Below are 15,415 nucleotides of genomic sequence, written 5' to 3'. Positions count from 1 at the left end.
ATCGGACACATGAAGGGGTAAATCATTTATATAAATACAGAACAAGATAGGTCCTAATACAGACCCTTGAGGGACACCACTTCTGACAAACTCATTTGACGAAGTTTTACAGTTAATGGATACATACTGTTTCCGTTTTGAAAGATACGATTCAAAAAAGGCACAGGCTGAGTCGTCTTTTAAATAGCACTTTAATTTCTTTAGTAGAAGTGAGTGATCTACTAGGTCAAAGGCTTTCTTAAAGTCCAAAAACAACGCTCCCGTTATGTCTGCTTTGTTTATTGCTGACAGCCAAGTCTCGCATAAAGAGCTTAAGGCGGTGTGGCAGGAATGCTTAGAGCGGAATCCAGACTGAAAAGGATGAAACAGATTCATTTGTTCCATATATGCCAGTAGGTGTTTTTGTATGTGCTTTTCTAAGGGTTTAGATAGAACAGGTAAGAGGGAAATAGGTCTAAAGTTGTTTGGGTCTGTAAGATCCTTATTTTTTGGAAGGGGTAATACTTTTGCACACTTTAAAATAGAAGGGAACACGTTTTGTTGTATGCTTAGGTTATAAACATAAGTTAGGGAATCGACAATGTAAGGTAAAGCAAGTTTTAGCAACTTGACTGGAATCTTGTCTGGACCCATTGACTTCTTATTCGCCATTTGTTCTACCAGTTTTCCTACTTCGTGCACTGAGATTGGAGGAATAGAAAACGTGTCAGTTTGAGTCAACTTTTGTCCACAGAATGTTTTTAATTTTTCAAAACAATCATCCGTATCAAGGGAATCATTGTGATTGAGACAAGATTTTAGGTTGTCTGCTAGCGAAATGAAGTGTTTGTTAAAATCATTTGGAGATATTTGTGAATGAGTAGATTTATCAAGAATTTCATTCACTGCTCGCCAGATTGTAGCTGTATCCCTTTTTTCAGAAATCAGTTTATTAAAATATTCTGCCTTTGCTTGTCTCGATCACTGTGTCTAAAACTTTATTTTTTTGCAGTTTATACTCTGTTTTCATGTTGCGCTCTTTAAAATAATCAGAGAGAGAGAGAGAGAAAGAGAAAGAGAGAGAGAGAGAGAGAGAGAGAGAGGGAGAGAGAGAGAGAGGGAGAGGGAGAGAGAGAGAGAGAGAGAGAGAGAGAGAGAGAGAGAGAGAGAGAGAGAGAGAGAGAGAGAGTCTAAGAGATCTTTTAATTAGCTTTGTTTTTAAACAATGAATAATTTGTGTTTCTAAGCTTATTGTTTTATTTTTTAAGACAAACTCAAAGATTGCAAGTTTCTGCAAGGAAGACACATGTGGTGATGATGTAATTTACGACCCTGGCAACTTTATTATTTTTTTTTTTAAACAGCTTTCCAGCAATTCATTTTTCTGTTAAAAGTATGTGCAGCTGTGCCACATTCTTCTTCTGTTTTATGCTCAGTTTTATATATTCGTGTCGCCCCGCGGGTTAGGGGGAAGAATTTACCCGTCGCACATGCTCCCCAGCATGTCGTAAGAGGCGACTAACGGATTCTGTTTCTCCTTTTACCCTTGTTAAGTGTTTCTTGTATAGAATATAGTCAATGTTTGTAAAGATTTTAGTCAAGCAGTATGTAAGAAATGTTAAGTCCTTTGTACTGGAAACTTGCATTCTCCCAGTAAGGTCAAATATTGACACGTACGTTGCAAGCCCTTGGAGCAATTGTTTTTATTACTGTAGTGCTTAATTGTGAACAAGAAACAATTAACAAGTGGCTCTATCTCATCCCCCCCCTTTTCCCGTCGCGATATAACCTTGAACGGTTGAAAACGACGTTAAACACCAAATAAAGAAAGAAATATATATTCGTGAATTGAATATTCATTTGGTATGTGCACAGCTGAATGGTTAAATTTTCCTGCTTTAATGGTCCGATCGTTGAGTATCATGTGAACTGTCAATTCATAAGTCTCGTGTGTGTGTGTGTGTGTTTGTGTGTGCGTGTGCATCTATGTTTCTGTGTGTGTGTGTGTGTGTGTGTGTGTGTGTGTGTGTGTGTGTGTGTGTGTGTGTGTGTGTGTCTGTGTCTGTGTGTGTGTCTGTGTCTGTGTTTGTGTGTCTGTGTGTGTGTGACATTGCATTTATAATAATAATAATAATCTACTATATAATACTGGTAGGGTTTTCGGTGGTTTTTCGATTCCTGTGACCAAACCGCGCGGATTTGTGCCTTCTCCTTCGGTTACCATGCTAACGTGACCCAGGAAATCGATTCCGCTAGGTCCCGACTTCCAATTTTGTCCACGAACAAAGTTTGAAGAGGTTTGTCTCGCAAATTTGAGCAGACAACAGTGAACTTTGACCTGAACTTTGACCTCGCCGAAAGAGATCTTCTGTGATTGGTTCTTCTTCAACTTTCGGTTCGACTAAACACGCGACCGCACCTCAGACGAACCTAGCTGTGTGTTTTATTTCTCTACCCCAGACGAACCTAAAATAATAAGAAGATAGATAGATCTGTTTATCTGTTAATGGAACTCCAAAATATTCCATAGATTTGTTTACTTAATTTTTAAAACATAAGTTCGAAACATTATCACCTGATAAGTCGCCGTATAACCTTATAGGTTCCAGCGACTAAATAATTTCCCCCGGTGCAACCATAGACATGTACGTCATCATGATCTCCCCTTAATTTGACCGTTATTTTGGCTGTCTTAGTGAAATGGTAAGATATATCTCTATGTTTTTTACATGTAAGTGTTCGGAAAAAATACAGTTATAGCAGTTATGTACAAAAATAAGCAGCATATGCTCTTTTCGCCAAAGTAAAGTCCTTTTTTCTTCTGGTTTCTTATATGTGTCACAGCACACCGCAAGCTTTTAGGCGAATAGCAAGTGAGTGGTATATATATATCATCAATTTTATAGTAGGTAACGGTGTAAATTACTTGCCATGTTCATGTCCGTTATACGTTTTCCATATTCCATATGTGTCATTTAATTGTGTGTTGCTTGATGCCATGTATGTATGTGTGTGTGTGTGTACATGACTTTAAATAAGCATGGATGGATGTGTGCACTCGATTGTGTGTGTGAACCATGTATATATTTTCTGTTGTCAATTACATATGTTATACTATGCGTTTGAATCATTAAGTATTTTAGACGTCATACTTTTTTTCGTATCTTCACGATGGCTTTTTACCCGTTTAAATTTTAATGCTTCCAACTTTCAAAGCGCTGCACGGCTGGGAAGAGATGCGCACTTTTATCACTGTTGTTCATGTAGACGTAATCATGGATTCATGCAAACGTCATACCTGCTGTATTTTATTTTGTTTGTTTGTATAGTCGCGTGCGGTCGCGCAGTCTTTTTGGTCAGTTCCGATTACCTCCCATTGATGCGAAAACCTATATAAGAAGATAGATAGATCTGTTTATCTGTTAATGGAACTCCAAAATATTCCATAGATTTGTTTACTTAATTTTTAAAAGATAAGTTCGAAACATTATCACCTGATAAGTCGCCGTATAACCTTATAGGTTCCAGCGACTAAATATTTTCCCCCGGTGCAACCATAGACATGTACGTCATCATGATCTCCCCTTAATTTGACCGTTATTTTGGCTGTCTTAGTGAAATGGTAAGATATATCTCTATGTTTTTTACATGTAAGTGTTCGGAAAAAATACAGTTATAGCAGTTATGTACAAAAATAAGCAGCATATGCTCTTTTCGCCAAAGTAAAGTCCTTTTTTCTTCTGGTTTCTTATATGTGTCACAGCACACTGCAAGCTTTTAGGCGAATAGCAAGTGAGTGGTATATATATATCATCAATTTTATAGTAGGTAACGGTGTAAATTACTTGCCATGTTCATGTCCCTTATACGTTTTCCATATTCCATATGTGTCATTTAATTGTGTGTTGCTTGATGCCATGTATGTATGTGTGTGTGTGTACATGACTTTAAATAAGCATGGATGTGTGCACTCGATTGTGTGTGTGAACCATGTATATATTTTCTGTTGTCAGTTACATATGTTATACTATGCGTTAATGAATCATTAAGTATTTTAGACGTCATACTTTTTTTCGTATCTTCACGATGGCTTTTTACCCGTTTAAATTTTAATGCTTCCAACTTTCAAAGCGCTGCACGGCTGGGAAGAGATGCGCACTTTTATCACTGTTGTTCATGTAGACGTAATCATGGATTCATGCAAACGCCATACCTGCTGTATTTTATTTTGTTTGTTTGTATAGTCGCGTGCGGTCGCGCAGTCTTTTTGGTCAGTTCCGATTACCTCCCATTGATGCGAAAACCTATATGACTGTTTTTTGTTATTTTTCTCTCTGTTAATTCACCAGTGGCTATGTAACATGTGTTACAGAATTGCACCGGTGTAAGGGTTAACATTTTATTTTTCACCAAGAGAATATAATTCATTATATGCGGGATAATGTGCGGGGGGGGGGGGGGGGGGGGGGGGAGGGGTGCAAACAACATTTTCACAAGCACATAACCAACAAAATGACATCGCATGCGCAGCACACAAAGTGCGTAGCACGGGTACCACTAGTTCTCTTTATTTATATAGCGCCTTATCCGAAGTTCAAAGCGCTTTTATGCCGTGTGAGATGGAATTTTTTACACAATATATCACGCATTCACATCGACCAGCAAACCTCAAGCCTGTTAGGCGAATGTTCACCTTTCGCGGCCTTTATTCCAAGTCACACGGGTATTTGATGGACATTTTTATCTATGCCTATACAATTTTGCCAGGAAAGACCCTTTTGTCAATCGTGGGATCTTTAACGTGCACACCCCAATATAGTGTCCTTCTTTTCTTTTTTTAAGTTAAACATGGGGAAAGAATTTGGGCAAAACAGGAAAGGGGGGGGGGGGGGGGGCAACATGGCCAACATGGCTATTTCCCTTTGTGATCAAAGTGTGGGAGGTCTAAATCAATAGGGATGTCGTCGGCATTAGAGAGGCAATCTGTAAATTGATGTCTGCTCCTTGGGCCCCAGCTGTCAGACCCACTTTTGCTCGGCCAAGCCTCCAGTTTTACACCAGTCTTAGACTGGAGACTCTAGGTCCACAGTACTGGAACCTCCTTTCTTCTCTCTCTGTCTGTCTCATCTGTCTCTATCTGTCTGTCTGTCGATCTCTCTGTGTGTGTGTCTCTGTGTGTGTGTCTCTCTCTCTCTCTCTCTCTCTCTCTCTCTCTCTCTCTCTCTCTCTCTCTGTCTCTCTCTGTCTTTCTCTCTCTCTTTGTCTCTCTCTCTGTCTCTCTCTGTACGATTGTTTGTTTGCTGATTTGTTTGTTTAATTTGTTTATTTGTCAGGTTGTTTTATTTGTTTAGCATTTGTTAGACATTTGTATTAGAAATAAGGACCGGTTGTAAGAAAAGGCGTAGCCTTAAACCTCAATCCTTGAAAAATAAAGTTCCATCATCATCATCTCTCTCTCTCTCTCTCTCTCTCTCTCTCTCTCTCTCTCGCTCTCTCTCTCTCGCTCTCTCTCTCTCTCTCTCTCTCTCTCTCTCTCTCTCTCTCTCTCTCTCTCTCTCTTCATGTAGTAGTAGTTATTATAGTAGATTTAGTCCCTCTTTAGGGCGAGGGCCAGATGCAAAAGATAAAATATTCCTATGCTTATTCTGTTACCCTCCTAAAATAAGTCATTGTCATTCTCTCTCTCTCTCTCTCTCTCTCTCTCTCTCTCTCTCTCTCTCTCTCTCGATCTCTCTCTCTCTTTCACTCTCTCTCTCGCCTTCAATCCTCCACCCCCTCCAAACCACCCCCTCCTTTTTCTCTCTCACATTTTGGCACCTCAGAGACTCTTGTACCATACATTTTCTAGACTCTTTGTTGAAACAGTGATCGGATTTCAGTGTTTGTGTGTGTGTGTGTGTGAGAGAGAGATATCAGTTTATTACTGACAGTATAGACTGTATTGTGCTGAATCAGTCTTGATCCCCTTTGGCCTGCTGTACTGATCTTGTGCACACATATTGATGCCATATTTTGTAGACCCTTTGTCAATGAAACAGTGATCAGATCTCGGTGTGTCAGTGTGAGAGATCAGTTTACTGACTGTATAGACTGACGTCCTGTTCTAAATTGGTCTCGACCCCTGTTAGGCTGTTCTGATAATCTTGTGCACCAGTCCACTGTCTTGTTTAGCTGTGCCATTTAGGGCATTGACCGCAGTAGGGAAAAGATGATACCTGAATATGCCGAGTCAGTGTGTAGCAACGTAACTATTTATGCAGGCAAACATGAGGCACAGAGACAGACGGACATGCACACAGATAGACAGACATGAGGCACACACAGACAGACAGACATCATCACACAGACAGACAGACATGCATACAGACAGACAGGAGGCACACACAGACTGTTGCACACAGACATGAGGCACACAGACATGAGGCACACACACACACACACACACACACACACATATACACACACACACATACACACACACACACACACACACACAAACACACACACACACACACACACACACACACACACACTCTCTCTCTCTCTCCACCACCACCACCAATCTTATCTCTGATCTTTAAATATCCTCATGGCCCATTTCTCTTAAACCCGCCAAAAGCCCGACCTCTTTATCCCTAACAACAAACTCATTAGCAGCGGATGTGTTAATAATAGGATTTGCAACTGGAAAAGGCCCACCCTTTTCATGAGAGAATCTGCCTGTCATTGATTTTGTTTCAGACTGCAGAAATCTTATTTGCCCACAAGCAATTTTGACTTGCTAAGCATTGTTGGCACTGGCCTTTGTCTGAAAGCTTTTGTTCTGGGTGTTGGAATGAAGTTGATAAGATTTGACGGTTTGGGGACAACTAAGTCGCACATAATACAGTGGAACCCCCCTTTTAAGACCTTCAAAAATCTGAGAAATTCAGGTCTTAAAAAGGAGGGAGTCTTTTTTTTCCGTCTTTACACTTGTTCCCTTGTCCCGTTGTGCTCTCACACCGCCCCGTCCCTGCACTCGCTGCTCCAACCACCTCTGCCAGACTTGTCGATTTTACAGACGCTCCAGGGGGGGATGTCGGGCCGCTGCGGAAGGCTACCCTCGGAAGATGACACTGCACTTCTGCTGTCAGTCACTTCGACGGTGTTCAGTAGTGGGTCTGTCCCGAGCTAACGGACGCAGCCCACTACCTACTATGCCCCCTACAAACGACATTGACTCAGTTTAAGTCGCGGAGCCAGACTGAGTGAGCGTCCAAAGGAGGGAGTCTTAAAATGGGGGTAATATTACAGTGCATGGTTATGAACAGACTATCTCAAAAAGCAATTTAAGGTCTTAAATTGGGAGTCTTTAAGGGGGGGGGGGGGGGTGATACCACTGTGGCACACTTTCGAGTTATGTAAGGTGCTGACATTGTACCCTCGGCAGATAAAAATTAATGTACTGAGTTGTTTTTTTATATTCTAAGACGTGTGTGCCCCACATGGTCACATCTATCTACATATACTCTTCAAAAAAAGTTAATGACCACTTTCTCAAACGCATGCCAAACAGAAATGACAAGGTTGAACTTTTGAATTATTTTGTTTATTGTCTTACAACTGAGGACCGTTGAAAGCTCATTTTTCAACGTGTTTAGCAAAACACGAAAACCCTGCCTGCCAAAAATGTTGCTAGAGCAAGACTCACTATCCTTATATGAACGCCAATATATCAAGTTTTAATCAAATTGTTGAACCTTTGATTTTTGGCAAATTTGTAAAGATTGTGTACATTTTCATGACTGGTCCTCAACTTTTTTTGAAGAGTATATGTATCAAATGGTTTTGCAAAATGAAAACAACTTGGGGCTCAGGGGAGCAATAAAAAAAAATCTGGCTGCGTATCACCGCATTATTCAGCCACTAGCTGTGCCCTACATTTGGAAACCTACAATGTTCTTTGTTTCTGCGTGACTGTTGCAATCAGTTCTGCCGCTGCCGCACCACCATCAAATCGCTTTTATAAGGATAAGGTGTGCAGATTGACTTGGCCACTTCCTCATTGAGTTGGGCTGTGATGATAATGTACACTTAACAACTTTGTACAGAAAAGCGGACTAATTACTGTCGTGTGTATAGGAAGATTAAATACAGTGGAGGGCGGGGATGTAGCTCAGTCGGTAGCGCGCTGGATTTGTATCCAGTTGGCCGCTGTCAGTGTGAGTTCGTCCCCACGTTCGGCGAGAGATTTATTTCTCAGAGTCAACTTTGTGTGCAGACTCTCCTCGGTGTCCGAACACCCCTTGTGTGTACACGCAAGCACAAGACTAAGTGCGCACGAAAAAGATCCTGTAATCCATAGAGTTCGGTGGGTTATAGAAACACGGAAATACCCAGCATGCTTCCTCCGAAAGCGGCGTATGGCTGCCTAAATGGCGGGGTAAAAACGGCAATACACGTAAAAGTCGTGGGAGTTTCAGCCAATGAACGAACAGAAACAAAAGATACAGTGGAACCCCTTTACATGACCTCCCAAAATCTGAGAAAATCAAGTCTTAATATTTTTATTTTTTTATTTTTTTTTATTCTCTTTTTGTGGAGTTTTTATTTTTTTAAATTTATTTATTTTGTACATGTATATGCTGTACATTACAGGACATCACCTAAACAAGGGGACACAATCATAAAACACACTTGGACAATTACAACACACAGGCGGTAGGTGATGAGGGCTTGGTGGTCGCAGTATCAAAAATATGTAAAAAAGAAGAACCTAAGGGTTACATCAAAACATGCATTATATACAAGCGCCAATCCTTGTAAAATTTGTCTAATGTATTATTCATAACTGCGTTATACTTTTCACAAATAAATCTTTGCTTAAGAAGTCTTATTATTTTACTCACTCCAGGATTACATGATCTTTGCTGTGCGTACTTGGCCCTGTGCTCGCGTCCCGTTACACACTAAGGGGAGTAAGGCACTAGCAGGTCTAGACATAAGTTGACCTCGAAGATGGGCAAAATCTCCACCCTTAACCGACCAGACGAGGCCGTGATTCGAACCCCGTCCCTTCAAAATGAAAGGCCAACCTCCTCACCACTAAGGCTTAAGCTCCCCTGTCGAGGCGCTGGCCTTTCAAGAACAAGGAAATAAAAGATGGCCTGCTGAAATTCAGTATGCACTGTGATTAACCTTTTCCTAGTTAAAGCCGAACATTTTGATGAGCCAGTACAAAGGCCACGGAATTGCACCAGCAAACTGCGACCTCAAAGAGTTTATTGATTTCGGTCTCTCATTTTGATGTTCCGATGTTTGAATGCTTCCATTAAATGCTGGCGTGCTGTCATAAGGCCAAAAAGAAAAATATGTCTGTTTCCGGTAACATCGCCGAAAAACATACGGTCGGTCGATCGGTGTTTTTTTAATTTTTTTACAAATTTATTTATTTATTTTTAAAAAAAATTTTAAAAACTTTTTCTTACGTTTTGTTAACGTCTTTTTACGTGTTTATTAATTTTTTTTTAAACGCTTCCTTAGTTTACTTACAATTATTTAGCACATGTTTTTGACCTAGATATATTGAAACTAAATAAAGTATACTTGACTTCATATTTTGTGTGTGTGTGTGTGTGTGCGAAAAGCGAATAAAAACTTTAGGGTCGGCGCTTAAAAATAGGGTCGGTTGGGTTACCGGAAACAGACATATTTTTCTTTTTGGCCTAAAACATTACTGCAAAGCTTCGGCTGGTAATGTTCATAAACAGAATTTAACACAGTGCAGTTATGATTGATACACGGTACGTACATAATGCGATCAGAAATATGATACGGGGAAGAAATAAGTGCGTTTGATTACACTACTTTACATCAGGAATCATTGATCTATTATTTTTTCCTTTTCTATTTATTGGCTCACGTAAGTGTAGCCTATGCGATGATAAACTTTGTCTGTCTGTGCGTGCGTGCGTGCGTGCGTGCGTGTGTGTGTGTGTGTGTGTGTGTGTACGTGTGATAGAAACTTTAACATTTCCGAGTCTATGGATAAAGCTCGCATAAGAAGATTACGTCTCGGTCAAAAGTGTTTGACGTGTGTGATAGAAACTATTTGAAGACGTCACATTATGACGTAAGAGGGTTAGACGTCACGCAAAGGAATTACTGAAAGTCTCGGTCATTGTTATTGTGAGCGGGCCGAGACTATAGTTGGCAGATCCAGGGTCTCGCTTTCTTGCACAGTTTCACCTAAGATGCTTACTGTGTGTGTGTGTGTGTGTGTGTGTATGTGACGGAGTGATTGAGTTTGTGTTACTGTTTGTCGATTTCTTACGTGAGCCTTGAAGGCTTCGCCTCTTGTTTTTATTTCTTTTGTGATTTTACTCTGGTGAAATTTCTCACAATGTGTTTTGTAATGTTTGTGAATTTGTTCTCTTTGACAGCTATAGCTTGGGATATGTTCCCAAAGGGGGGGGGGGGGGGGGGGGGGGGGCGCATGGGCGAAAGGAGGATTGGGGGTGGTTGGGGCAGAACTGAGACAGACTGATATCTATTTTTTATCCCCAGTTGATGATTTTTTTTATCGGATTCTTGGAAAGTATGGTTTTGATATTTTTGGAATTCTTTTGTTCTTTTTACCACTGCTTATCTAATACAAACAGGCTTGATGCAACCTTGTGCTAAACATGTGCACCAGTGTTTACATAAGAATATGCAATTATGCTGATTGTCCTTTACAGTTATGAGGAAAAATCTTGCACGACAATACTGGTACAGTGGAACCCCCTTTTAAGACCTCAAAAAATCTGAGAAAATCGGGTCTTAAAAAGGTGGGAGTCTTAAAATGGGGGTAAATTCACAGAGGTTATGAACACAAAGTCTGAGAAAACAAGGTCTTAAAAAGGAGGGAGTCTTAAAATGGGGGTAAATTCACAGAGGTTATGAACACAAAGTCTGAGAAAACAGGTCTTAAAAAGGAGGGAGTCTTAAAATGGGGGTAAATTCACAGAGGTTATGAACAGAAAGTCTGAGAAAACAGGTCTTAAAAAGGAGGGAGTCTTAAAATAGGGGTAACTTTGCAGAGGTTATGAACAGAAACTCTGAGAAAACAGGGTCTTAAACGGGAGGGGGTCTTAAAATGGGGGTAACTTTGCAGAGGTCATGAACAGAAAGTCTGAGAAAACAGGGTCTTAAAAAGGTGGGAGTCTTAAAATGGGGGTAATTTTGCAGAGGTTATGAACAGAAAGTCTGATCTGAGAAAACAAGGTCTTAAAAAGGTGGGAGTATTAAAAAGGGTGTAAATGAGGTTATGAACAGAAGTCTGAGAAAACAAGGTCTTTAAAAGGTGGGAGTCTTAAAATGGGGGTAATTTTGCAGAGGTTATGAACAGAAAGTCTGAGAAAACAGGTCTTAAAAAGGTGGGAGTCTTAAAATGGGGGTAATTTTGCAGAGGTTATGAACAGAAAGTCTGAAAAAACAAGGTCTTAAAAAGGGGAGATCAGTCTTAAAAAGGGGAGATCAGTCTTAAAAAGGGGAGATCAGTCTTAAAAGGGGGGTTCCACTGTGGGTATGTTGCCTTGTTGGTTAAAAAAAAAAAGGTCTCTATTGTTGAACTACCAAGGGTTTTACACTGTTATTATGTGACAAAAATGATTATGACGCCTGTCTTGTTTTTGTTTGCCAGATGTGACAGTACATTGGAGCTGGTTGGATCGTGTTCCACGTTGGTGGCAGAGGCCTTATTAGCTGATGAAACATTTACTATGGATCAGGTTACTGCTACCCTGCTCTATGGTGAGTTGTAGTGGTGTTTGTGTGTGTGTGTGTGTGTGTGTGTGTGTCTGTCTGTCTGTCTGTCTGTCTGACTGTCTGTTTGTCTGTCTGTCTTTCTGTCTGTGTGGGTGTGTGTGTGTGTGTGTTGTGTGTGTGTGTGTGTGTGCTTGTGTGTCGATCTATATGTGGGTGTGTGTGTGTGTGTATGTGTGTGTGTGTGTTTGTGTGTGTGTGTGCGTGCGTGCATGTGCGTGCGTGTTTCTAGTCATGAACATATGTGTATGTGTCCGCATGCCTGTATGTATTCTAAACTGCAAACCACATAACTAGAAAAACACACGGGAAATCCAACAGAACTATTGCAACTTGCAGAAGGTTAATGCAAATCACTTCATCATTCAACACTAAACTATTTTCTTTTTACATGGCGACAGGCACAATCGTGACGGATACCATCAACTTCTCTCCCACGGCCGGCAAGATGACGCCAAAGGACCTTGACCTTGCCCAGCAGCTGGAGGAAGTGATCGGCACTGACGCAGACAGGGACGCCATTTTTCAGGACATTAAAGACGCAAAGTTCAACTTGTCAGGTATTGGGAACAGCTTGGTATTTTTCAGCTTCTTCTTCAGCGTTCCAGAAATTCTGGTTACGTGTGAGCTCGTTTGCCCATTTGGGTTCCCCACACTTTACTCTGAGAGCATAGTCAGCTTCACTCCGCTTTCGTTGGGTAGGCATGCTGGGTATTTTCGTGTTTCCATAACCCATCGAACTCGGACATGGATTACAGGATCTCTTTCGTGCGCACTTGGTCTTGTGCTTGCGTATACACACGAAGGGGGTTAAGTCACTAGCAGGTCTGCACATAAGTTGACCGGGGAGATCGGAAAAATCTCCCCTCTTAGTCTTAACCCACCAGGCGGCAGCGACCGGGATTCGAACTCACGACCTCCCGATTAGGAGGCCGACATCTTACCACTGCGCCACTGCGCCCGTCTTCCGGGTCAGGGTTAGACTACAGTGGTACCTGTGATGAAAGGACACCCTTTAGGACCAGCCAAAAGTGTCCCTACGTGACAGGTGGCCTGCCATCACAGGTACAGGGCCCGGTAGCTCAGTTGGTAGAGCACTGGACTCGTGATCGAAAGGTCGCAGGTTCGAATTCGGGCCGGGACGGACACGGGTCAACTATGTGCAGACTCGGAGACGGTATCCATGTTCCACCCCCATGTTACTACTGTGGCACGTAAAAGAGCTCAGTCATTCTCAGTGACTGATTACACCTAAACATGCATACACCTGGGTAGCGCGACCACTTGTTGCTGCTAGCTTTCCACTGGGAGGAAGTGACCCGAATTTGCCAGCAATGGGACAATAAAGTAATGAAAATGAAAAATTAAAAATAAATTTTGGTAGAGATAATAGACAAAGGGACCCCAGAATGTGTCCTTTTAAGGGAGGTGTCCTCTTATCAGAGGGGCCACACATCGTGGGTACCACTGTGGTTGGATTTTACTATAGGCGTGTGTTTCAATTCCTCACCACTGACCGTGGAACAAGGGGAGGCAAGAGATGTTGTATTGTCAGAGTGCTCCATCCTTGATTATTCCCCCTGGACTGTGAGAGCTTCATGTCTTTCGCAAGCAAGACTGGTAGACTAACGATGTTGACGAGGATAAGGCCATGACCCGCAAAAATGAGCAAAAGATATATTTTTAAGAAAAAGTTGGGTTTTAATGTGCTGTATTCTGATTTTACGCAACTTTAGCCATCAAAAGCAGCAAAAACAAAGACCAAGTTTTTAAAACATGCACCCATGTAGGACCTTTTTTTCTTTATTTGGTGTTTAACGTCGTTTTCAACCACGAAGGTTATATCACGACGGGGAAAGGGGGGAGATGGGATAGAGCCACTTGTTAATTGTTTCTTGTTCACAAAAGCACTAATCAAAAAATTGCTCCAGGGGCTTGCAACGTAGTACAATATATGACCTTACTGGGAGAATGCAAGTTTCCAGTACAAAGGATTTCTTACATACTGCTTGACTAAAATCTTTACAAACATTGACTATATTGTATACAAGAAACACTTAACAAGGGTAAAAGGAGAAACAGAATCCGCTAGTCGCCTCTTACGACATGCTGGGGAGCATCGGGTAAATTCTTCCCCCTAACCCGCGGGGGGTCAAATGTAGGACCTGTGCGCATGACAATATAAGGGCAAATTCACCTCTCTGACCAACTTATCTTTTTTCCTGTTAAGCGTGCTCAATTTTGTTTATGGCTTTACGATGATCACAAAAATGATGAAGAGGTGACAGTGATAAGAATGATGATGATGATGAGGGTGACAGTGATGATGATGATGTGGATGTAGATGATCAGATAATGAAGATGATAAAGATGTTAATGATGATGATGATGACAACGGCGACAACAACGTTGATCAACGTATGATGATCTGATGATGTGGATGAGTAGATGATGATGATGAATATGTTAAAGATGATAAAAATGATGATGATGATGATAACGACGATGACAACAACTATGATGATGATGATGATGACAACGGCGACGACACCAACAACAACGATAATCATGAAGCTGATGATAAAGATGAGTACAGTGAGGACAATGATGATGATGATGATGATGGTGCTGATGATGACATTGACGATAACGATGACGATGATGCTGATGATGATGATGTTTCAGGTCTGACCAGCAAGCAGATTCTGTGCAAGGACCTCAAGCTGGTCAAGGGAGACAGTCTGAAGGTGGCCATGAGTTCCGTCACCATGGATATGACTGTGAGTCGGCTATTTGGTTACCTTTGGTCAGGCTTTTTATAAAATATAGCCACTGATAATGACTGCCTTGATAAATTGACCCCACTCTAGCTGTTGATTCAACAACAAATATGAATAGCCTTGAGCGGCAACAAACTTGAACAGGCAAACTTCAAATGCAAAAGAAAACAAGGAAAAAAGAGAAAAAAAAATCAACTCTCAAAAGCAAATAGTTAAATAAGAAACATCCACGGACCCATGTACGCACGCACGCACATGCACACACACAGACACACACACACAAAGACACATACACACACACACACACACACACACACACACACACACACACACACACACACACACACACACACACACACACACACACACACACACACACACACACACACACACACACACAAACACTATTCAAATTGAGTGGTTGAACATGAGATATAATAAACCACAAAATGAAAGAACCTCTACTTTGATACTTTAAAACTCCCTGTGCATCTGATTTGAATTACTTTAGAATCTAAGACAAGGGCATATGCAACATTTTTCTGGTTATACTGCCTCAAGCTCCTCATATTGATTGCAATGTTGTTGTGTATGCAGATGCTGATGGGTCGCGAGGACTTCTTGGAGAGTTTGAAAAGCTTTGCGACAGAGAAGGCGGTGGATGCCGTGGTTGTAATGACCGTGTGTGTCGGTCCTGACGACTCCGTCACACGCCAGCTTGGAGTCTTCTCCCCTTCCAGGGTCTACAGACAACAGGTTGGTTCTGACAATACCTGTTGTTCTCTTCTGATTCCTTTCCTTGCAGGCGCATTAGCTCAGAGAATGAGAATTTTTTTTTTTTTTTTAAATAAAAAATAAAAAAAACACCCTGC

General features: G+C 41.3%; 1 protein-coding gene across 2 annotated transcripts in view; it reads left to right on the top strand.

The window, feature by feature from the left end:
• Positions 1-15,415, top strand: part of LOC138950501 (uncharacterized) — a 96,451-nt gene that overhangs the window by 44,501 nt on the left and 36,535 nt on the right. For both annotated transcript variants that reach the window (XM_070322213.1, XM_070322214.1), the window contains exons 5-8: positions 11,642-11,751; positions 12,165-12,323; positions 14,449-14,543; positions 15,141-15,299. In XM_070322213.1, coding sequence (XP_070178314.1) covers positions 11,642-11,751; positions 12,165-12,323; positions 14,449-14,543; positions 15,141-15,299 — 523 coding nt within the window. The remainder of the gene's footprint in view (positions 1-11,641; positions 11,752-12,164; positions 12,324-14,448; positions 14,544-15,140; positions 15,300-15,415) is intronic.

The sequence above is a fragment of the Littorina saxatilis genome, linkage group LG16 (genome assembly GCF_037325665.1).
Source record: "Littorina saxatilis isolate snail1 linkage group LG16, US_GU_Lsax_2.0, whole genome shotgun sequence".
NCBI classification, from domain to species: domain Eukaryota; kingdom Metazoa; phylum Mollusca; class Gastropoda; order Littorinimorpha; family Littorinidae; genus Littorina; species Littorina saxatilis.
Note: the sequence above shows the minus strand (reverse complement) of the source record. Positions and strands in the feature narration are given on the sequence as shown.